Source organism: Strigops habroptila, chromosome 1 (assembly GCF_004027225.2).
Source record: "Strigops habroptila isolate Jane chromosome 1, bStrHab1.2.pri, whole genome shotgun sequence".
NCBI classification, from domain to species: domain Eukaryota; kingdom Metazoa; phylum Chordata; class Aves; order Psittaciformes; family Psittacidae; genus Strigops; species Strigops habroptila.
The window spans coordinates 112,989,037-113,013,697 of record NC_044277.2 but is presented as its reverse complement, the minus strand read 5'-3'; the positions used below and the strand labels follow the sequence as shown (position 1 = coordinate 113,013,697).

The following is a 24,661-nucleotide window of genomic DNA, read 5'->3' as shown; positions in this document are numbered from 1 at the left end:
GAGGACGTTGTTATTGAACATGTGGCTCCATGGTTGTGTGTTAACTGGGCAGAAAAACAAGAAAGCTGATTTTTGCAGTTTGGTTTTAAGGGTTTGTTTTGGTTTTGCCCTGTGAACTTGCTCAAAAATCCAGTTTCAAGTTTGAAAGATGTCCTAAAGCAAAACCAGTTTCAGCGAGGAAACCAGAATTGCGGTCACATTTTTAACAGGCTAGTCTCCGAAATGACAACTGTTGAGATCAGATAACAAATGTACTCCAGCTAAAGACAATGGAGTTGGGAAAACTCCTTAAGCAGCTGCCAAGATTTAGGCAGAGACAAAACCTTTGTTCTTTCTTCTCATTCCCCAGCACTCATATCCTCCCTGCTGTGTTACCATGTGCTGCGACTTCACTCAGTGTAGCACAAGTTAGGCTTTTAAAGCAAGTAACGGAGCATGAAGTGCTTGAATGGTACAAGCTTTGAAGTAAGAATGCTAGCAGTGGGAGTTTCTGTGACACTGGGTCACCCTCTCTCTTGGTTCATGTTAGCTCTTGGCTATTTAGAACCTAAAACAAAGGATTTGCATGTCTGCCAATGGGTGAAATCTTGAATGTGTAAGAAAAAATGTTAGTCTTGTTAGATACACAACTCCCAAAACTGTATTAATATTTGTGATGCTGATTCATTATGTGATACATGATATAAATAATGTAAAGCTTCACTAATTTGACCACAGTTCTTGCAACACACTGTGTCAGCTGCCCTTACATCTGGAAATACTATTCTTGATAATTAAGCAATGTGATGGCTATTATCCTTCGAGGACCATGAAGCAGTGTGCTGCTGAAGTCTCTATTTTGAGACTACGATGTACTTATGAATCTTAGCACTTCTTGTTGCTGGATTGCAATAAAATTGCAGGAATTGTACTGATTACTGTGTTTTGAGCTAGTTAAAATACAATTTCCACACATGGCAGTCATGAATCAACAGCAAGGGTATGTAAACTTCTGTCATGCCCTTCTGGTTCAAAATAATGCCTGAAGTTTTTAGATGCATTATGTCACTTCTCTTAATGTAGTCAGACACCTTTTTAGGTTTTCTTGTGTGTGCGTGTCTCTCTCTTAAAAGGTTATATAACTTGTTCTGGAGATCCAATTATTGAAGCATAGCTGTATAAAATAGAAGTTATTAGAGTACATTTAGATTTCTAATAAACAACAGAAGTTCAAAGATTCATACTCGTAGTAAAATAGTTATATTGAATAGTGTTCTTTGATCATTTCTACTCAAAATGCTTTTGCACAGTTGTCTTCATGGTGAGATATTTCTTCAAATGTGTTATAGCCATTTATATGTAGGCTAAACTGTAGAAAACCCATAAAATTCATGGAAAAACCGAGGGAGCAACCTCAAATGAGAATAAAATAGGGCCTAAGGAATTAACTCAAGGAGATACAGATGCGGGGACATTGAGATTTACTTTGAGGTCCAGCATCTGTTTTGATGATTGCTGCACATAGGAGGAAAATTTGTTGGAAGCTGTGAGACTTATTAAATTATTGTATGCACAGTAAAACATACTTGGACAATTCAAAGAATAGCTCTAACACACGGGGAACGACTATACACTGAGGAATATCAGTGGGGAAAAAAATCCCTTTTATTTGGGAAAAATGTTTGATTTAGTATACTTGTATTCATCATCTTAGGTTGGATGGAAGACTTCCAGTTTTGGGTTTTTTTTTTTCATGGGTAGAAAACGAACTAACTTAGAAATCCTACCTTAGTATCAAAATAGCAAGATTTACTGGAATGAAAATTCCTATTGTATAGTCAGACGCTTTTAACAGAGTCCCTGATTAATGTGATTACCAGCTGCATTGCAGTCACATTAAAGCAGTGAATGACATTTGAAATGCACTTAATTCTTACGGCAAGTTCAAACTGCAGCTCAGCACTGGTGTTAAAGGCTAAGGCTAAACATTCAATTCAAAACTACTCAAAGAGGAAGTGTTTAACAGTCTTAAAAGGGGGTAAGCCCTTAAAAAGTGACCTTTAGGCAAAATACCAGTCTCTTTCTGTAGTAATTTGGATGGATAAAAAGTTTCATCCATTTCATATATGGCATCCACTAAGTGCTCGTATCCAGTTGTAATCAAAGCTGAAACTAATGGCTAGGCTTCATTTTGAGCCACTCTAATGAGCTGCATTTACTCATATTCTCTGCAATGTTCCACATTTGCTTTAACCTACAGAAAGGAAGAAGAATTACAAATGATAAAGCCATGTCTAATCAGCTTTGGGTAAGCCCAGCTCTAAGGCAGGGGTTATTTGTAGGCTTTGTTTAGAATGGTGAACTCACCTTGGCTGAGTGCTGTGGGCTTAGCAATTCCCTCCAGGTGGCTTTTGAGTATCCCAATTTTAGTAAGCATTCTTTCCGTTCATCCAGAAAATAGATGGCTTGTTATTGAGCAAGATCTGATTAAACTTACAGCAGAATTATTCACGTTGTAGTTGACATGGTTCATCAATTTAATGGTGCATGACAACAGGGACATAAATTTTATCAGCATATGAAAAGTGCATTTTCTGGCTGTGCTATTTTTGTTCTGAGTTGTAGTGATACTGTTACTAACTTGTTTAATTCCTGCATGGAATGGCTTTGGTAAACATGCTGTTGTGTTGCAACAACATTTTTGATCTCTGGCTTTCCAATAGGAGAAACATTTCTAGAAGATTAAAAGATTCCCACTTACTTCATTTTAAGAAATTAGGGGAAGATGAGTTATTCTCCCCCCCATCTCCATTTCTGATAGTCCAGTCCTTTTCTGGTAGTCCAGTACTTTTCTAATTCCTTTGCTTTGCTTCTGTCCTTGTCATAGGAACCTGTATATGCTTCTACTTACTCTCCTGTTATACCCGCTCTCCATAAATTTCATCCTTTTCTACCTATTAATCAGGTGAGGAAAAGTCTGCACAATTTAAATGCTCAACAATTTCAAGTAAGCACATTTTGACAGGTTTTGTTGGGGCTTTTTTACATAAGAAATTAATAATCCTCTTAACTGATTAACTGGCTTAGTAAATGCTGTATTAAAGAAACATACTATTATGCCCCTATGCTGTGAACTCTTCTTCATATACATTCTGCTAGTGTTTCTATTATGGTTGCTTTTCTAAAAATTCTGTATCTGTTGGATATAGATGAGGAAGTAAATGAAAGAGGCATTATTACATTCATTATAACACTGAAAACTTGCAAGTCGTTAGTATAAGCAATATGTAACTGCACAGCATTTATTCTAGCACAAAATGCTGTGTACCCCTGACTTCTCTGTAAGTATTGCACATATGCAATGTAAGACATAAAATCATCTAATTTATTGACTATAAAAAAACAAGCTGCTTTTGTTCAGAGGTCACTTTCCTATAGCGCTTTTCCCTAGTCCCTGTCTAAACGATTTTTGCCTTGGCACATCCTGCTTCTATTCTCTGACTGTCCCATCTTCCTGCTTCTCTCTCTTTCTTCCTTTAAGGTCTCTAGTACTAGTTTGAAAGAATCAAGCTCTCTGATTTCTGATGAACGTCATCCTTGGAGATGGAAGGTGAAATGCTGTATAAACTTCCTATTTAATTATTGGAGGGAGGACTAAGACAGAAAATTACATTCGTATCTAAGATGCACTTTCCCAACGCAACTTGTGGCAACAGAATAAACTTTGAGCTTGCTTGGGAACAGAGTTCTGCTGCTGTTTAAGTAAATGTTACAGAAGTTTCATGTGAAGTATTCCTCAAAATCCTGTCCATACCTCTACAATTCCATCATAAACAATTTGAAGAACTTATGAAAAATTAATAGATAATGAGAAATATAAACTTTCTTCACTAGGGCTACATACTAGAGTTGCCTTTGAGCAGGAGTAGAATACTTGGTCTGAGCAAACAGAGCCTGTTTCATGTGATCAGAGGTAAAAACAGCTAAGGCAGGAGTGGGAAAAGAAACAAGTTGGAAGAAAAACATGACAAAATAGGGAGAGTTTACTGGAAGGTCTGTGCAAATCTAATTCTGCTTTATTTCACCTCCTTGTCCCTTGGCTTCCAACTCAGATCTGTGGTTCTAGGACTACAACGAATCTATTGGGTTCTTCATTCCTACACAAAATATTGTGTATGTCACATGTGGGGAACATTCTGACCGGCACGCGTAATGGCAGTGAATCCAAGGGACTTGATATTCACTGCTAGAACAGAGGATGATGATTATGGCAGAGGCTATTCAAGCTACAATAAAAGTTTCAACTACTGATATTTACCATTTCCACATTCATTTTCATGGCTAGTTTCAAGTATAATCTTTTACTTTTTTTTTCGGTTGGTTGGTTGGTTGGTTGGTTTTAGGTTTGGATTTGGTTTTGGTTTTTTTTTTTGTTGTTTGGTTGAGGGGTTTTTTTTAATTAAAAATTAAATTTGGGGCTAGCGACTGAAAAGTGCTACCTCTTCTCTATAAGCTCTGGATTTAATACAGTTTTATTACCGTTTACTTCAGATAACCTACTAATTTTGCTGAGACAGAGTTCACCAGCTCTATGTATCTAGAAGGTAAATATGTAGTCTAACTTTATAACCTAATATCCCTCTGCTAGTGAGAGGAGGTCCTCCAATGGGATGTTCATCCCGTCTGTCTTAAAAGTGGAACACCCCATGGTGAGCTACATCCTGCCCTTTTAGAAAGCTGCTTCCTTCTAGCACAATGTCAAGGTTCATAAAGATTTGTTTGGGTTTCTTCTGGCACAACTAATCATTTTTTTGTTTGCACTAAACATGAGTTGTTCTGTTTTGCTCAAACCACTTTTGAACAGAAAGCCATGCATTTGCATTTGAGTTTTCTCCATATAACGAGACCCATGTAAAATTGCAGAGGAAAATAATGCTGAAACCTTTTGTACAGCTGTTGGATTCTTCTTGTGCCTTTTTTCTTTTTTTTGTCTTAGGAGCCTAAACTAGAGAAGTTACTTATATTAAAAAGCAAATAGGTACTTTTTGAATCCTTCTTTTATATAATTTGTAACATTGGTTTTAAATGGATTCTCTTTTTGCAAAACAGATTTTTTTATGTTCATTCTTGGTTTGACTCTCCCACGTAGGGGCAGTAGATCTTAGACATAGAAAACCATGCATTCTTTTATTTCTTGCATTAAAAAAACAAAACAAAACCCAAACAACAAACCAGATGCTTACAGACCACTCTCAGCTGTGTTCTTGTGACTTAAAAGGGGACACTGCTTGGACTGGAAAATTGTAGGGTACGTAATGGAGCATTGCTGAGATGTGAGCTTTTCCTTAGCATAAACTGATGCTGCAAAAACAGTGGAATGCCTGTGCATACCCTCAAGAAATGTGTCGCAGTGCTAGAAAAGACCAGTATCATCATCCAACTTAACTATCCAGTGGGAAGAAAAGTAATCCCTGTTTCTAATTGTTCTTACATCGAGTCTACAACTTCTTCTCAGACTTAAAACAAATATTTTAGAAAAACACTCAGTCTTTGTTCTAGACTGTCAACATACAGAAAATAATTCACTGCAATGTTAACTAATTTTTCATGTGTAATTATTCTTGCTGGGTAAAGCTTAACTCTTGACCCTCTATTCTGTAAAAATAAATACTCATCTGATTTAATCTGAGGTAGATTTTTTCAAATCTTGAAAAAATATTCTAGCCCTTTTCTGAAACCTTTCAAAATTATCACCATCGTGAACAGAAGTGGAGAGGCTGGAAATGGGTGAGCAATTGTAGTACAGATTATCTGCTCAGAACAACTGTTCCATAGGAATTTTTCTTACCTGTTTCAGTGTATTTGCATTTTTTCCCCTTTTCAAGTAACATTTCTCTTGAAAGCCTGGTTTATCAGATTTTTCTGATAAATTTCTCCCCCACCATCTTTGTGATCATTTTTTCTTCACTCTTCTGTATGTTGGTCTCATCCTGAGGGGCTTCTCAGCAGAGCCATATCCTTTTTCCATGTGCGAGTAAACATTTTGGTCTAAGTTGGGGTGAATTAGATCACTGCACGGCTCTTCTCTATTTAAAAATAATTTTCCAGTCAGTTAACTAGTTTGCAGCCTGTAAGCTGCACTGATATTTTTATATTGCTCAAAAAAACCTCAGAATATCATCTGTGATTAAGTCAAATATATTAAAGAAATCAGAGATAACTGTGTTAACATATTTAATCATACTTGAGCTCATCAAACTTACCATTCTGATTAAACCTGTTTTCCATAATGCCATGTGGAATAGCGTTAATTATGCGCCTCTGCTTTGATCCTTCATTGATTGTCTTCCAGGCACTCATGGAAGTGTAACTGCTGTAACAACACATTGCTTGTGTGACCTGTACCTGTATGGTTCAATTTTACTTCTAAATATTATCCCCATCTGAGTTTTTAATCAGTCCTGTACATTCTTCCATTTTTAACAGCTTTTTTTTAAATTCCTTGCTTGTTTTTGGAGCATCTCCCATTCCAGTTATTTCATGCTGTTGGATACCAATTCTTCTCATCCTTTTTCTTCACTTCATTTTATGAATTTATTATTTGTCTAAAATGAGATGTAAATGAACACATGGATGTATTTTTCATGATAAACTAGCATATTTCATTGAATGTAACCAGCTTTTATGTTGAATGGAAAAAATTGCATTGGACCTCTTGTCTTCCTAAGCTTTTTTTATTATTATTATTCTTCTTGACACACTAATTCTTGTTTTTATCGGGCTCTTTAGGTCCCCTTATCAAAATGTCACAGTTACAAATTTGAGATTTAATCTTCTTTCATATCTCTTTTTTTTTTTTTTTTTCCACTTGGAAATAGAATTTGCACTTAAAATCTTGTCGAGCTTTACCTTTCTTGCCATATTTTCTCCCAGTTAGAGTGTGCTTTGAACAACTTGTGTCTTTTGACAGTTGTGTTGGCTCATATTAGTTCTCCAACTATAGAAAATTACTCTTTCCTTTAATCGTCACATATACTTTTGTTTTTTCACCAGAACTATTATGGCAAATTAAACGGGTTAGGGATTGCTTGGTGTCTATTCAGTTTGTCTTTTTTTTTTTAGCTCATGTGGTTTAGCTCATTAACAGACAAAGCTGGGAGTCATCGTGCGTTAGGAAAAGATCTAATATGGAATTTCTCCGAGTTTCGTAACTTACACATCCAGTATTTATTTTTTTTAGGAACTCCAAAGATGTTTTGCCCACTGGAACAGCTTGAAATCTTCCATTAAAAACAAGTTTGTTTCTACTCTCCTTTGTCCTTTGGCACAGCTCCAGAATCATTTATGATCCTTCTCACAATTTACATGTGTAGTGATTAACACACACACACACTTCACAGGTCTGTGTCTTCAGAATTTCCAGTAGCTCTGCAGACTCTGAAGCTTCAGGTATTTGCTGGAGACACAATTCAAAATCAAGCACCCTGTCACTTGAAAAAAGGAAAGAAGAATATGATTCTACTTCTTCCTGCCTCTCCGTCACTTCACCTCATACTGTAATGGAAGCCAGCATCCTCACTAAGTTAAATGTATTTGTTTTGTGTATGAAATTTCACTTGTGGTTTCATTAGGTATTTATTCATTTCCTGCCCAGATCTCCTTTAGTACGTTGCTGTGCTTTTTTTCTACCAGCTGTTCATCACAGAGGTGGGGGTGCTGACACTGGAATGGGTGGAGATTGGGGGAAGTGAACAGAGATTATTTCAGTGTTTTTCTTCAAAGCATTCGGAGGCTTTTGCAGATGAGGAATCGATATTGAATGACTTGCACCTTGTTATTTCTGTGGAACATTTTGGAGTTCTAGGGAATAACAGAGGTTTTCATCTTGATTACCATAACTTACAGTAACAGTGTCTGGCTGTCCAGCTGTTTCCTAATAAACTAAGAACAAGCGTTACTATAGAAGGCTGCAGAGATACGTGGAACTAGGGAGAGGAGCGGAGAGCTCTCATGTCCTAGTCCTTGTACAAGTCACTTCTTGGATTATCTTTACACTTCTTACTGGTGGTTCTGCTCTTGGTAAAGGCTGAAAGTTAGAAATCTCTATTTCAGTGTGTCCCCTGCAATCAGAATTTTTTTTATAAAAAGTGACTGGTTCATTTAGACTGATTTATTAATTTATTTAGACTGATATTTTAAGAAAATAAGAAATAAGAATATCTGGACTTACAGCTCTTCCTTGTATCTTGAAAGGAGAAGAGTGTTTACTTTGTGTTCACAAGCTTTAGCATGCTTTTTCATTTCCCCTCTGTGGTTGCATGAGCTAGAGCTGTGCTAAAGCGTTAGATTTTCATGTGGTTTTTCAATTCTAGCAGCTAGGTTGTGAAGCAAAATGACAAATAGCACACAACTTGGAAGTAATTCTAGAGTTGAGAGTCCCATGCACGAAAAATACTTTTATGCTTGATTTCTATGCAGTACAATTCCTGAAATGTTGCTACTTTTTTAAGATAAATGCATCGAAGCAATATTTCTTTGGCCTGACCTGGCTACAGCAAAGTATGTAAATTCAGTTTCTTTTCTATATAAAGTATTGTCATCAATCTTTTGTGTTAGATAGGAAGGCACTAAGATAGTCAATGATCCTAGTTGCTTCTGATCACTCAAGCTGTTGGCTGCTACCCTCTAAAGCAAGCAAGAAAAGCTGAGAATGTCCTTTAAAAAAAAAAAAAAGGAGGGAGGGGTATTGATCACAGTCATTGGAAAAACACTCAGTAGAACAAGCTGACATAGGAACTAAAATGAGCAGCCCTGGAGAGATAAGGTTGCTAATCCTGCCTGGACAATTGAGTTATCGTAAGAGACTGATTCAGAAATCACCAACTGAAGTTACACTTCTTCATTGTTATTGCCTGTGCCACCTACAGATTTGCGTACTTTAAAACATCTGCTGAAAGTCAGTTATCTCACTAGTTTAGCAAGTCATGCTTCAGAAAAACAAAGTCTAGAAAATTATATACAGAGTAAACGGTTTGCTTTGCTTAGAGGAATGCCATTTGTGTTGGCTTGTAGTTTCAAGAAATGTCAAAGAGCAGAGATCAAAATCTTGCCTTCACAGTGTAATGGGGCAGCAAGACAGTGAAGCTTCTCAGGGTCAGGGTCACTAAGCTGTCTCTGTGATTTTACTTTAGTAGCTTTTTTTCTCCTGTTCTTTTGCTTCTACAGCTGGCAGTTGAAATGCTCGGTCAGTCTTTTGCTAGATCCTGGTCAGTTTATCTATTTTTAAACATCTCTTTCTCTCTTTCCCCCAAAAAGCAGAGAATGACAGATAACCAGGAGAGCCAAATGACCATTGAAGAAAGGAAACACCTGATTACAGCTCGAGAAGAAGCCTGGAAGTCCAAGGGTAAAGGAGCAGCCAATGACTCCACACAGTTCACTGTAGCTGGCCGAATGGTAAAAAAAGGTCAGTGATGAAATGATCCCAATATAAATAAGCCACTGCTTATCTGTCTAGTCAAAATAAAGTCAAGCTCAAGCTATGCAGAAACAGTATCCATGTTTAGCAAGAGGAGGACTGTTTATCTTCAACTGAATATCATGTCATGAGGCTGTTCACTCTAGCTTCTTTTGGCTGTTGGTATTAATCCATTTTGGTCTAAGCTGTTGCACTACCATCCAATTATTACTGGGCTCTGCCTGACCGGTGGTAGTCAGTTACTTGAACAGTCCTACGTTTCATTTTTCCTTCTAATGCAACTCAGAGGGTACAATTGGATTATTCTTTCCTATTTATTCTTTAATAAGAAATTTATTCTCTAATTAATTTAAAACCCAGGTGCACTGTCTAGAGAAAAGTTGTGAAATCTAGTTGTTGCTATTGCTGGCACTTCCCCGACTCCTAGGATCACTGGGAATATTTAGCGAACACGTGTTATTTTTATGGATGCTGTTTTGGACAACAACTTGAAGTGCTTGGTTGAGGAAGTCACTGAACAGATTTCTGCATAGAACTGGGGAGTAGAAATAACGAGGGACCAATGTTAACATTTTTGGGATCTCTTGAACTCAGTCACTGTTTCCAGATGCAATCATTCTTCTGGAGTGGACAGGAGTCTCTGAAGGCTCTGGTAGAAATATAGGCGTTCGTGCAATGTGCCTGGGAAGATGATAGCTTTGGGAAGGAGACATCTAAACTGATCTCTTGTGGTTAATGGAGACTAAATTTTGTTACAAGAACTTGGTTGTTAAACGCAACAGCAGAGAACCTTGAGTTAAATGACAACCACAAAAAAAAAAAACAAAAACATTGTTTGGTGAGGGCAGTATTACAATAGGGAGTAACTTCATTTGCAGTCCAAGCCACAGTCTGTTGGCAGATAAACAGATACATGGTATTACAAATTACATCTATGGATAACATAATTTAGCTGCTGTTTACACTGTTTTGCTGCTAGAAACACCAGTGGTCAGTGTTCGAAGACGAACCTATTTTGGAGGGTTGGCAAGAAAAAGTGATCAGTGGCCCAGAGACTGTTTTTAGAGATTCCCCCCCTCCTCCCAAATACATTGGCCTTTTGAAAGGAATAGAAAGTGAAAGCTTTTGCTTTTCTTAATGGGAAAAGAAAAATACCTTGAAAGAATCACTTTAGGTGCCACAATCGTTCATGTGGAGAAGCAAGGTAATCCAATGACAGTGGCATCAATAAAAGTAGCCCAGGTGGGATTTTATTCAGATGTGTGCTATTTTTGTTGCCTAAAAGAATAAATTATGATGAGTTTTTAATTTAAGAGATGATGAGAAAGCAATGCAAAATTAAATCTTTGTTATATATGTGTGCACAGATGCTGTATTTTAATTGCTTCTTATGGCTGAAAATTTTTCAGTCCTAATTGAAAGGTGGTCCTTTAGTAAAATCTGAAGCAGTTCTCCTTGTGATCTTCTGGATTAAGTCCTGGGAGAGCTGCTTAAGAGCTGTGTTCCCTCAAATACGCCTTGATGAAGGCTTTAGCGGTTGACTTAAAACCTGCTGGAATTTTGAGTCTCTTGAGTAACAGGGAAAAAAAAATTGTTTGTGGAAAAGGTACTTGATTATATTCTAAATCTCTCTTGGCGTTTGCCAATTATGACTTGCTAGGACTTGCAGTAAAGATAGTGGAAATGTGGCTAGTATATGCTCTCCCAACACAATAATGGTTTAATCTGGTCAGAATAACTAAAGGCTTAAACTTATGTAGCTCAGTAATTAGTAAGCTATGGCTAAGTGGAAAATAGATTATTAGAGGAAAGCTTAAATGTCAGTTTCCCCATTTACTGAACGTCTAGGCAACAAGAGGTAATAGATGCAATTCTTTGCTTTGGTATACTTTTCTGCCTAATAAAAACCATGAAACCTATGGAGTGCCATTTCTCTTACTGGAGCAACATAGATTCACGTTAGAAGTAGTAAGCAAAAGTCATCTTATTTTATCCACTGGGTCCCAAATGATTTTTTTTTATGATTTTTACTGAAGAGAATGGAGGAGAGTACAACAAAAGGAGGGAGTAGTGCTTGCTGTGGTGGGGATGCTGACTTCCACTTCTATTTCCACATGTTCTTAAAAACATAGCAGGGCCCAAGAATTACTGTGTCATCCAGGGACAGCATTCACAGGTCAGATGCATCTTGCTGTATGTATTAATAGAGATGGGTTTAAATTAAAAAGGTGGCGGGGGAGTGAAGGTGCCAAGCGAGTTCTTGGTAGTTTCTCTGCTAACCAACTTTTTCTTCAAAACAGTTGCATGTTTTAAAATATGGTTTGTGGTGGAACTGGAGTCCAAAATGTAGACCAAGTGAACTGCTGCTCCCTTGAAAACAAGCAAAATGACTGTATTCAAGAGAAAGTATCTTGCGTTAGCGTGCTCACGGACACTTGGAAACAAACCTTTGTTCTTATGAATGGGACAATTTATGAATCTGCTGTTCATTGAAGGAGGAAGCAGGGCAGTTACACTGCCATCGCTAATACAGCAGGGGTGTAGTGGAGGCTGTGGAAGAATGAAAGACTGTACAAAGTGGCCAGTGCTTTCCCTAAATAGCTTCCCCTGTGATCATTGTTGGAAATGTGGGCCAGGGCTGTATTTCCTATGTTATATGTTCTTATGCAGGCCTGGCTTCTCCAAGTGCGCTAACACCAGTAGCATCCCCTTTCAGTAACCGGCAGAAGTCTACCACTCCAGTTACAAAGCCCTTGGAAGGTAAGAAATAAAAATGGCTGAAATATCTTCAGGCTTTTTTTACTTCCCGTCAATTAACAAGTTTTACTCTCTGGTTTGCTTAGAAATTGAAGCCAGGCCTGATATGCAATTGGAATCTGATATGAAGCTTGACAAGTTGGAGTCGTTCTTGGGAAGGCTGAATAACAAAGGTTGGTAGAGTTAGCAAAGGTGGCAACGTATCCACTCTCCAATTTCAGTAAATGGCTTAAAGTACCTCTTACTTAAAGTATCTGGCAACAGAAACTGAATATTTCTTTGTTCAGACCGCACTTAATGATCACACAGTTTATGATTTAGTCTTTGCTAAATTTTAACAAAAAGCCTTATGCTATTGTATTTTGAATGTACAGTAGAATAAATCACAAATGCCAAAATAACTTCCTTCTTTCCCTACACACGATATGCACATTCTTTCAGAGAGCAAAATTTCTTAAAACCACAGTCTGAACCATATTCCCATAAACAGTAACACAGCTTTAAATGTAGTTTAATCTTATTAAAATCAAGATAAGACACTAAGCTGCTTCTAAGCACAGTTCATTCAACTTCCTGCATTTTTGAAAGCTGACTCTGTGTAGCAGCTCATATAGCTTCCTCGTACAGCTTGTTGGCTACCTATGAAGCTGTCTAGAGTTCTCTGGTGTTTCCATATCATATGTATGTCCTCTGTTTGTCAGACAAAAATCCATTTGTAAAGTGTCAAATACCAGTAAAAACTGTATTCATGTTTCAGCAGAGGTGGCACTAGCATAGGATGGTGATTGTGCCATACTCCCTAGTCTGAAGTAGTGAATTTTCCACTGACAGTTCTAGTAGATATTTTCAAAGGAAGGAAATATGTGGTTGGAGGCAGTATGAAATATACAAGACCATAAAATGCTTATATCATCCTATCGAAACAACTCATTTTTGATAGTGCCTAACTTTTTATTCAGCCATATTTCCCAACCATTCTGTAATAAAGATTATTGCATATGAGTAGCAGTTACGCTCCATTTTTAAAGTTCTTTTCCAACAGACTTTTCTACCATCTGTCCTTCAAATTCCATCAATTTAAAACAAACAAAACCAACAAACAAGATGCCACCACCACCCAAAAAAACTTCCACCCCCACAACTATCAAACAAGCCATGTTTACCTTTTCTAGAATTAGAAACTTAGTATGATTATTTATTGTGTGAGGTGTTTTTTTCCTGCAGTTGCTGGGATGCAAGAGACAGTGCTGACAGTTACAGGAAAATCTGTGAAAGAGGTGATGAAGCTGGATGATGATGAAACATTTTCCAAATTTTATCGCCGTGTGGATTTCCCTTCCTCCTCAGTGCCTTTGGACCTTGATGAGGACTTTGATGCTATCTTTGATCCTTATGCACCAAAGTAAGAACCAGTTTGTTTGTTTGTTCATTTTTTCCGTTGTTTTGAATGCAGACACAGGGCAGTGGTCAAAATCTTCAGCTTTAAGTCATCTTGTAGATATCTTTAGTACTCAGCATGTCTGGTTTGCTACACATTTCTAAATCATTCTTCTGCGTGAATCAAGGAACTGATCCTAATATCCTAATAAATGTCACACCCAGAATTAAAGCAAATCTCTTGTCATTCAGTGATTCTTACTCAGAAAATTAACCGATGATTATAAACACTGCTTGTTTTTCAGGTTAATATCTTCTGTAGCAGAGCACAAACGGGCAGTTAGGCCTACGCGCAGAGTCCAGTCCTCAAGGAACCCTCTGAAAATGCTGGCAGCAAGAGAAGATATTCTTCATGAATATACTGAACAAAGACTGAATGTTGCCTTCATGGAATCGAAGCGAATGAAAGTAGAAAAAAGTAAGCTAACAGGATGATTTGTACGAGATACTGTCTTGCTATTTCAATTTAAAACAAAACAAAAAATCCCAACACTAAAATCACAACTGAAGGAATGAAACATATTCTCTGAGAGGCAATAAATTGATTGAGGTGTAAGGTGGAATGTAGACTGCCTAGGAGGTTTGGAGAAAAGGGCATGTGTGACTTCTTCAGGGAAAGCTACCTACAGCCACTTCCTGTGCATAGGTTTAATTATTTATTTTTGACACAGCCACCTTGCGCAGAGTGACAGTGCCATTGTGCCTGCAGGGCAAGGACAGGAGATAAGGCAGGCAGCTCTAACATTATTTTATGCTGAGGGGGAGACCTGGGAAGAACAGATAAACTTTTGTTCAGGCACACTGGCCTCAATTTTGGGTCCTGGTTTTCTCTCAGAAACTGGAATTAGCCTTCTTGACCCCTGAAGATTAATTTCCATAAAGGATCAGTGCTCTGTGGCAGGGCTTTATGTTTTACTTGCGACATTGCTTTGTCCTGACAACAGGCAGCAAAAGACATTATTGTAAAACTTACTCGAAGGTTTGTCAAGCCACTTTTACTATTTCAGGCACACGTTTTACTTATTACACTTGAATAAAGAGACATCATCTTTAAACATTGTCTGCATTGATGAAAACACTAATTATATGTGTAATATTTTTGTTGCCGTTTGATGAGAAGCATTTCCCAGAGTTACAGATTCATAAAGTCTTTGGTTGAGAAATAAGCAAAAGGAGCCAAGAATTTAGGCTTTAAGTTTACAGTAAAACGTAACTAAGACTTTGAAATGTAAATGGCTATTGCACCACACTGGTTGAGACAAATTTGAAGAGAATTTTAGTTAATTAGCCTTGGCTACTCTGCTGTCTTTTATCATTAATCAATTATAAGGCATTAAAGATCTACAGAGCACTTCACAAAACATTGAATAAGACATGTTTCCTGGCAAAGTTGGTATTTCTGCCAAATGACATAATTCTGACACTGACAGTTTACTCTTGGATGATAACTAGAAACTTAGGTGCTGCTAAACCCAAAAGGCTTTTGGGCTAGCAGTTAATCTGAGTTCAACCTGGTTTTGCTGTTGTTATTGAGAAGGAGAAAAACTGGAAATAATGGGGGAAAATATATATATTTTTTTTTTAATGCAACAACCAATTTTTAATAATTTTGTCCTTTTTACCCCCACCTTCTTTTTATACACAAGTGTCTACAAACTCAAATTTCTCAGAAGTAGCACTTGCTGGCTTGGCAAGCAAAGAGAACTTCAGCAACATTAGCCTGCGGAGCGTTAATCTAACAGAGCAAAACTCTAACAACAGTGCTGTGCCATACAAGAAGCTAATGCTGCTGCAAATTAAAGGTATGCTAGAACTGCTTTTACTTTCAATACATGCTAGGCTGATTGTAACATATAGGAGTTGCTACCACAGTTGGATGTTTAAATTCTTGAAGATCTCTAGATCCATACTGATGTCCAAAACCTAAAAGAATAAGTGAGAACTGTGTGACAAATGCAAAACCTTACAGATAGGTCTGCGTTGTGTCCACTGGTGTGTGTTTTCCAAGAGGAAAACTGAATATTTCAGGAATTCTAGCCACTCCTGTGGAAAGCTTTGAACTTTCCCATTCTTCTAGTGCTCAGTATAACTTGGAAGTGGCACGACAGTGTTCTTGCTCCACTTCCCCTTACAGCGCTTAGTAATGTATCTGATTCTGTGAAATAATAGCTAAGTAAAATTCTTACAACTTTTTACTGCCTACAGAAACTGTGCCATAGCTTCACTTAAGCAAATGTAAAGGATTCTGGAACTTGGCTGCTGTCTGCCATTTACTTAATTCATTTCTTTCCAGAAGGACACAAAGTTGTTAAAGCAAGAACAGGAAATAATAGAAGTATTAGTTAATAGGAGGCAACAATTTTTTGTTTCCTGTGAGTAAACTCTTTTTCCACGGTAGTAGACTTTTATTTCTTCTTTAACAGACTGTTTCCATATATTTTTGCTAAATGTGCTGGGATTGTTTGTATTTCAGTCAAAACAAATTAGATCTTGGCATTTGATAACAGTAGCCAAAGGAATATAGTTAGCTTTGTTTTCTCTTTAGGAAGAAGACATGTTCAAACAAGATTAGTTGAACCAAGGGCCTCGTCACTGAACAGCGGAGACTGTTTCCTGTTGTTAACTCCACATTTATGTTTCTTGTGGGTAGGAGAGTTTGCAAATGTCATAGAAAAAGCAAAGGTTAGTGCTAGTTGGTTTTTCTATTACTTATTTTTAGAACCGTCGTGGTATATGTCTCTGATGTAATTGAGCCTTGGTGCCAGTTGTCTCACAAAGTGGCATGTAACTGATAGCCGGTGACAGGTAGATATGCAGGATTCCTGTAAATATGTTTTAGCCTGTGCACTGAATGAAGACTGACATAGGAGTGTGTAGGTTATGAAGCTTCAAGAGAAAAGAGGATATCCTCAGGAAACAGATTTGGACTCAAACAAAAATAGTCTGAAATGCAGGATGTCCTTTGTGTTCCCATGTTCATTAAGAGCAAGTCTTATTTTAAGGGAAATGAAAGAATGAATGTATTTCTGTAACATTTTCTCTAGTGTCTGTTTATTTAGTGCAACAAATAATAACAATTTCTCCTGCTATTTGCCCTGTTATTTCCTGTCTACTTTTGCCTTTTCCCTGAACAAGACATGCACAAGTATTCAAAAGACTTAAGCAATCCTATTCAGATAACTGTTAATCTCTTAGGCTTCAGAACTTGCAACTTTAATTCAGACAAAGAGGGAACTTGGCTGTAGAGCTTCTTATATACAGACTATAGAAGAAGGAATAAATACCCATACCCATGCAGCCAAAGACTTCTGGAAACTCCTTGGTGGACAGACAAATTATCAGTGTAAGCATTCTTACAATTACAGTATCTGATGTTTTATCACAGTAACATAGTTGAGTCTGTTCTCTTTAGTAAAGACAGTTGGATGTTAATTTTTTTATTATTTCTGACAATCTTTTCCTTAAGCTGCTGGAAGTCCTGAAGAAGATGAAATGTATGAAGCTGCAATAATAGAAACAAATTGCATATACCGCCTCGTAGAAGATAAACTCATTCCTGAGGATGACTACTGGGGAAAGGTGCCAAAATGTACCCTGCTACAACCAAAAGAGGTATTGTGCCACTTACTGCTCCTGTGGTAAGTGCAGGAACATACAGCTTATAATGACTTTCAGTAACTGCATATGCTCATGGAGAGACTCACTGGAAATTGGGTTCTCTGTGTTTCTGAAAAGCTTCTGAACACTTTGCTGTCTAGATTGTGCTGCAGGTCTCAAGAAATTAGATCATGTTATCTTTCGAGTGAAATACTATTTTAGGAAGCGTAAATCTTTTCATCAACAGTGCCTCACTCCAAAGTCGTGAAGTACAAAACAGGTAGCACTTTGGAAAAACAAAACAAAATAAGCTCCTGCTTTTATTTCTGTCTTAAGCAGACTTTTCCCTTTCAAACAACGATTTCACCCGTCTGAGTAGGAATGAGAGCAGATTTCCAAAATAAAGACACAATACTTTTTCTTGAAAGTATTCAGGGAGCTGCCTGTTTGTTGAGCTAGTTACCCACTCTCTATGTTCTGTCAGCCTTCTCTGGCTGCAGGACGAAGCAAAGGTCTAAATGTCAGCGAAAGATGATGTGACTGGAGAGCAATCAGTCATGCAACAGAATCAGGTTTTTAGTAATAAGAGATCTGTAATCAGCTAGTGACTTAGCTACCACATCAAGATACACCTCATAGTATTCCCTATGTAGTTGCTTCCATTCCTCAACAATTAGACATCACAGTGCAGACCACTGACCTGGCCTTACTTGCGTTGCAGTGCTAGTTGTTAGTGTCACTGCAGAGACTCGGATGTTTGGAGGATTTTTTATTCAACATACTGACAGCTTGCAGCACTAGGAGACTGGAGGATCAGGGTATCACCTAACCTAATGGTAGATTGTTTTTATTTTGGGTTTTTTTTTTTTCTTTTTGGTTTGGTTTTTAGGTGTTGGTGTTTGATTTTGGCAGTGAAGTATATGTGTGGCATGGAAAGGAAGTTACTTTAGCACAAAGAAAAGTGGCATTCCAGCTGGCAAAACACTTGTGGAATGGCACCTTTGACTACTCCAATTGTGACATAAATCCTCTGGACCCAGGGGAATGCAATCCCCTCATACCCAGGTATTGAAACTCAAGTTTAGTCTCATTGCAGAAGCTTTGTTTTCTTGCCCTTATTTTACAGTGTTTAATTTGATTCTATTTCTTTTGTTCCCTCACACAGAAAGGGACAAGGACGCCCAGACTGGGCTGTGTTTGGCAGACTCACAGAACATAATGAGACAATATTGTTCAAAGAAAAATTTCTTGATTGGACAGAGCTGAAGAAACTCAATGAGAAGAATTCTAGTGAATCCCTTCACCAGAAGGTGCATATAATAAGCATGCTAGGTATTTCAAACTAGATGACCTAGCTGGGATGGAAGCCAGGGAAGCTTGTTTTTAAGCGATCTAGAGCACTTTCTTTATCTTGTGAGCTTTGACCTTTGATGGTCAGAACATCACCACCTATAGTGAACCCACAGAGCTGCTTTATATTAGTGCCAAGCAGCTCAGTGAATATTGCCAAGGTGGCTTTGACAAGGCATCAAGCGATGACAAGATATTAAAGTACTGAAATATGCAGGAGTCAAACTGGCTGGAAGTGTGGGGTAAGAAGAAAAAAAGCTATGCTCAAAGAAATCTCTTTTGTGTTTTTTGACAGGAAGAATCCAGATCTGACTCTAAACCATATGATGTCATGCTAATGGTGGCTGTGCCTCAAACAACTGTAGGCACAGTCTTGGATGGAATGAATATTGGCCGGGGCTATGGACTTGTGGAAGGAGAAGATGGGAGGCAGTTTGAAATTATCACTGCATCTGTGGATGTCTGGCACATCCTGGAATTCGATTATAGTAGACTGCCTAAGCAAAGCATAGGGCAGTTCCATGAGGGAGACACATACGTGGTGAAGTGGAAGTACATGGTGAGCACTACAGGTTAGTGAACAATTCCATTTCATCCTGCTGAAACATGGAGAAGTGCAGCTAAAACTGCTGCTGTTAGTGGTGAGATCCAAATCTAGACTTCCTTGGATGTGAAACTGTTTTAAAGGTTAGGAATGCTAATTTAGCCTTCTTAGGCCATTAAGAAGTACAGCTTCTTATTTTATATTGTTTAAAAGAAAGCATTAAAAAAAAAAGGAAGCTGTAGTTATTTTTCATACATCAAAATTGTAATACCGTCCATCTCTGCTTTTGCCTAACAGTGGTGGTGTACATGTTCACAGGACAGCTCATTAAGACAGAATTATGCCCACAGCTTAACACCAAAATAACTAGGCAGCTGGACTAATGGCAGTGTCTCAGTGTCTGAATGTCTTGCAAGAGAGGTAGGCTTAGCAACAAGGAAAGCCTTTGCTAGGTAATGGAGAAGAGTAACAATGACAGGAAGAGCCCTTGCCAACTCATTGCCTGTGCTGTCGTTTTTGCTGTTTCTGGAAGCCCTTTGCTGTGGGATTCAGCCTCAAATGGAAAACTTTAGCAGTGTTCTGACAAAGAGCCTGAAAGCAGCAGGTAAATGTATTGTAACTCTCCCTTCTGGCACTAAACGAAGAATAGGTGGCTTTTGTGGTAAGTAAAATGGTCTAAAAAGAATTATTCCAAACAGGAAAATACTAAAATTGGTTGAAAGCAGCATAACAGCTATACAGATTTAGGCTTTTAACCAAAAAATGTAGGAAGGTCTTATTCAGGATCGTTGAGTTCATATACTTGCAAATCCAAGAAAAATAGAAAAGTTTGTAAATCTTGGGAGAAGTGGGTAAAACTGATACTGAACTGTAAACAGACTCCTAATCCAAATGGATGAAAATATATTCCATCACTCCAAAGTAGAATAAATTTCTACGTAGAAGGCAGTACTTTTATGGGCTGAACGTACAGATAAGAGTGAAAACCATAAATTTTAGAAGTGACTGATGGTTTGAGTATTCTCAACTTGAAAAAACAGGATGCTTTCTCCTAAGTATTTCAGTTGGATGCTGCTCAGAACTGCTGAAATCAAGGCACAAGTTTTAATATTTTTTTTTAAGAATCTGGTTTAAAGCTCTTGGGGTTTTTTGAAACCTTTGATTTCATTATATCTGTTTATTCAGTATTCACTGGAAAGAGTAAAATATTCCATAACAGGTTGTATTATTTTTGAACTTCATTTGCTGAAAACGTTTTTTGCTTATCATAACAACTGCCGATCCTTTAAAACAAAAGAAACCATTCACTGCTAACCCACTATCCAGACCAACATGAAATACTGAGTTAATTCTAAAAAATAAATAAATAAAGCTCACCCAACTTTTTTATGACTGCAAAATACTGCTTTGGTGTTCTTTTGTTCTGTAGTTTTCCTTTGTAATATCGCTTTACCAAGAAAGGGTTTTCTTTTAGGCCTGTATGTTTCTCAACTGTTGCTGTTTCCAGTATCAGTCATCAGCCAGCTACTCTCCTGCTGCCAAAGAACAGAGTGTAATGTGGAAAATGAGCCATAATGCAGTCTTCTGGTAACATGACTGGACATACCATTTCACATGCGAATTGGCTCAAGTGATGACAGTTATTTTTCTCCAGATAGTACCAGTTCTTTCTACATCCCTTTCTCTGGCCAACACAGGCATTTCTGCCTGTGGGCTTACATCCACCTGATGAGATAATGCCAATTTTGCATGGGGATGTACTGGCTTGGAGACCTAATGCTCCTCCAATTGGACATTTTATCTTTCCTGTTCTGGACAGGATAGTGCTGAGCTGGCAGATGAGATTAAACCATGTGGTTTTTAAACCTATAGCCAGAGTACTTTCTTCAGCATGTACTTTCTGTTTTGCAGTTGGAAGCAGGCAAAAAGGAGATCAACAAGTAAGGGCTGTTGGAAAAGAGAAATGCGTGTATTTCTTTTGGCAAGGAAGGCACTCCACAGTGAGTGAGAAAGGGACATCAGCACTGATGACAGTAGAACTTGATGAAGAGAGAGGAGCACAGGTGAGCTTTCTGCAGACCTAAGTGGCAGACCTGGTAAGACTTGCCTGCCCAAGTAGTCACTACTGGTAAATACAGATTATCTTTTTTTTGTCTCCTCTCTTTCTGTAAAGGTGTTCTTGTCAGTACAAATAGCCATACCTCAAAATTACTTTGGGCTTTATTCCAACTTCCAAAGACACATAAGCTCATTTATGGATTGTCATTCCCAAATCCTACTTCTAAAGATGATATTTCTGAGAATGGCTGAAGGAGAATATCTTCTCTCCCTCCAGGAATAGGTGAAGCACAGTTATACAAATTTGTGCCTTCACTTCAAGTACATGTTCAGATAACAGGACTGTTTTTCTAGTGCTAAGAAGAGGAGAAGCACTTTCTGCCAGGCCAAGGCATGAAAATACATTCGAAATTTTCAATTTATTTACTCTGTAGTTATATTATTAGGTTACCTTGTTTTGCAGAGGTTCTAGCAGATGCAGCTAGTTTGAAGCTCAAACAGAGGACATGCCAGCTTGCTTTGTCTTTAGGTGGACTTGGGCTTTGTTGTGGCTGGACTGTTAGCAACATACAAGTTTACAAGCATACAAGCTTCTGTTCTTTGATAATGCTGTAATTAGGGGGTTTTAATAGCAATGTAGACATGACCAGTAAGAGAGGAGTTCATAAAGGTGTTACGTAAATACCTTTGATCCAGAGTATGAGATTCTGTGCAATATAGCTGATATAGCAATTGGCTATATCAGTTTCATAATAAAAATGCAATGTTTACTGAGCAAAGACCATGCATGTTCTCATAAAAACCAGTTTTAGATCAAATTGAGAACCTATTTCAGTTCCTACATTATCTCCATAATAGTTTCAAAGAACATCAGACTAGGTGGCCCAATCCTGTAAAAATTCAAAGGATGACTAGTTTAAACTAATTTAAATCAATGTTTATTTGGTATTCCTTAGCCTCTGAAACTCTTGATTGTCGAGTTACAGCTAGAGGTTTCTTTTAATATGCAGCTCACGTATGAAATCCATCGCATGCTGATATATATGGTAAATTAAACAATAGCCAGCAGTTGTAAAGTAGAAGGAAAGCCATCCTTGTGGGTGGCCATAACTGTATAATTTTTAATAATCCAGAGAGATTTGTTTTCCTGAGTCTGTATGCTTGCTTCATTTTTTTAATGAAGAGTGGTGCTTTCAATTTCCAGGTACAAGTGCTTCAAGGGAAAGAACCACCATGCTTCCTGCAGTGCTTCCAAGGAGGGATGATTGTGCATGCTGGAAGAAGGGAAGAGGAAGAAGAAAATGCACAAAGTAAATTACTGTTAGTTAAAAGCTTCTGCCCCCAAATCGTTTTTTGCCTATTGTGAAGGGCTTTGAATTCAGTCTCAACTACCATACTCTGTAGAAATGAATGCCATGAAACCCATGAGACAGCTTTGCAATGCTTTGTTTCAAGGTAGTTTGTTTCTTTTTTGAGCATAGAATAGATTTTGTCACTCTAGAGAAAGCTGACTTTATTGTATAGAAACGCATATAAATTGTTCTAGTTATTTTTTAATTAAGCAAAGTGCCTGTTTGCTTTAAAATATGTTCTTTTCCTCATAGTCTGGGAGAAAGAGTGTTTTCATGAGCAGTTCTCCTGCTCCAAGGAGAACTCTAAGCTTTTGTTACCCATTCATTACTTTTCGCAATATGTATTTCTTGAATGCTGCAGTTGAGATAGGAGAATTTCAGTACAAGTGTAGCTTGGACATCATAGAATCATAGAATGGTTTGGGTTGGAATGGGCCTTAAGGATCATCTAGTTCCAAACCCCCTGCCATGGGCAGGGACACCTTCCACTAGACCAGGTTGCTCAAAGCCCTGTCCAGCCTGAACATCAACACTTCCAGGGCAGCCACAAATTCTCTGGGCAACCTGTGCCAGTGCCTCACCACGCTCATAGTGAAGAATTTCTTCTTGATATCTAATCTAAATCTCCCCTTTTTCAGCTTACAGCCATTCCCCCTTGTCCTATCACTACATGCCTGTGTAAAAGTTGATGTACCAGTTCTCATCTGAATGTGGCCTCCAGTGCCTAAGGCGCGCAGGGAAGGAGGAGCTGAATAGAAGAACTACTGTGTTTGTTTCCCTTTTTCCCCTATATGAAACAGAGCAAGCTCTTCTGCTGTGTTAAACTCTTCAACTCTTGGTACTTGTACTCTCATAGCAAGGTTTCAGAAGGCATCTTTTCTGCGACAGGGTTTCTTAAATAGTATTAGCCAAACCTGATGCTTAGCTAGTTGATTCTGTGACAATACAGGCATGCAATATGTGAAATTCATCAGTACGAGAACAGCTGTTCCAGAGCAGAGGTCTTGGTTTTCAATTCCATGTGACTGTATAATACTGCTGCACTGTTCCTGTCTGCTCCAGGTGACTGGAGGCTATATTGCGTGCGAGGAGAAGTTCCCAGTGAAGGAAACTTACTTGAAGTAGCATGTCACTGCAGCAGCCTGCGTTCCCGGACATCCATGATTGTCCTCAATATAAATAAAGCTCTTATCTACCTGTGGCATGGCTGCAAAGCACAATCTCACACCAAGGATGTAGGAAGAACAGCAGCCAATAAGATAAAAGAACAGTGAGTGTCTGACCTATATTTTGGAGATGTTTATACAGGCTACCAATTGACTTAAAATAGTCTGTCTCAAAGTAAAGTTGAATTAAATAAAGCTGTCCTATGAGTACAACTGCAACATGTGCATGCTTGGTAAGGAGGAGGAATGATGGGTAGTTGACTCGGTGTAGTGGGGAAAACACATGTCCTGTAATCACTTTCACCTAAGGTCAAATGCACCTATTCTTCCTACAGCTCTAATTACAGTTGCAAAAAAATCATAATCTCTTTCCATTTGAAGGGAGGTGCTCAATATCTGAATAGCAAACTAACTGCTAGTTGGTAGGAGGATTAGAATCAAGCCTTGAGTATAAGGAAGAGGAAATTAATTTAGGAAAGCATGTGAGAAGGACAGCAGTAGTTACCAAAACAGGCAGTGAGAATCCCTACTGAGAGCTCATACGAGCATCTCTTCCACTCTGGGAATGTGATCAGAAATGGTACAAAAATGGTTGCTGAAATTCCATGTATTGTGTAATAATTTTGACATAATTTTCAAAAGGCCTATGTTGACATGAAGTGTGCAACAAGCCTGTAGGGTGCTTTTGGGTTCTGATAATGTGAGTGGCCAGCAGGTTTGTGTTTGGAGCAGGAAAGCTGGGTTCACTCTCTCTCTGTGTTTTGTAGGTGTCCGCTGGAGGCAGGGCTGCACAGCAGCAGCAAGGTGACGATTCATGAATGTGATGAAGGGTCAGAGCCCTTGGGATTCTGGGACGCATTAGGAAGGAGAGATCGAAAGGCCTATGATTGCATGTTGCAAGGTAGATCTGCATTCCTGGATTTGGCACTCACATTTTCCTTTA

The 24,661-nt window shown here is 38.2% G+C and overlaps 1 protein-coding gene across 20 annotated transcripts in view; it reads left to right on the top strand.

Moving 5' to 3' along the window:
• The window catches only part of LOC115607365 (supervillin-like), a 138,686-nt gene that overhangs the window by 105,992 nt on the left and 8,033 nt on the right, over positions 1-24,661 (top strand). For 15 of the 20 annotated variants that reach the window (XM_030484682.1, XM_030484714.1, XM_030484691.1 and 12 more), the window contains 17 exons: positions 2,867-2,944; positions 9,298-9,445; positions 12,128-12,217; positions 12,301-12,387; positions 13,439-13,616; positions 13,897-14,069; positions 15,298-15,453; positions 16,197-16,333; positions 16,847-16,994; positions 17,118-17,263; positions 18,138-18,313; positions 18,414-18,558; positions 18,894-19,170; positions 21,054-21,205; positions 22,405-22,510; positions 23,615-23,822; positions 24,486-24,619. In XM_030484682.1, the coding sequence (XP_030340542.1) occupies positions 2,867-2,944; positions 9,298-9,445; positions 12,128-12,217; positions 12,301-12,387; positions 13,439-13,616; positions 13,897-14,069; positions 15,298-15,453; positions 16,197-16,333; positions 16,847-16,994; positions 17,118-17,263; positions 18,138-18,313; positions 18,414-18,558; positions 18,894-19,170; positions 21,054-21,205; positions 22,405-22,510; positions 23,615-23,822; positions 24,486-24,619 (2,539 nt within the window). Of the gene's footprint in view, positions 1-2,866; positions 2,945-9,294; positions 9,446-12,127; positions 12,218-12,300; positions 12,388-13,438; positions 13,617-13,896; positions 14,070-15,297; positions 15,454-16,196; positions 16,334-16,846; positions 16,995-17,117; positions 17,264-18,137; positions 18,314-18,413; positions 18,559-18,893; positions 19,171-21,053; positions 21,206-22,404; positions 22,511-23,614; positions 23,823-24,485; positions 24,620-24,661 lie in introns of all 20 variants that reach the window. The other 5 variants (XM_030484721.1, XM_030484731.1, XM_030484632.1 and 2 more) reach the window with 2 other exon arrangements.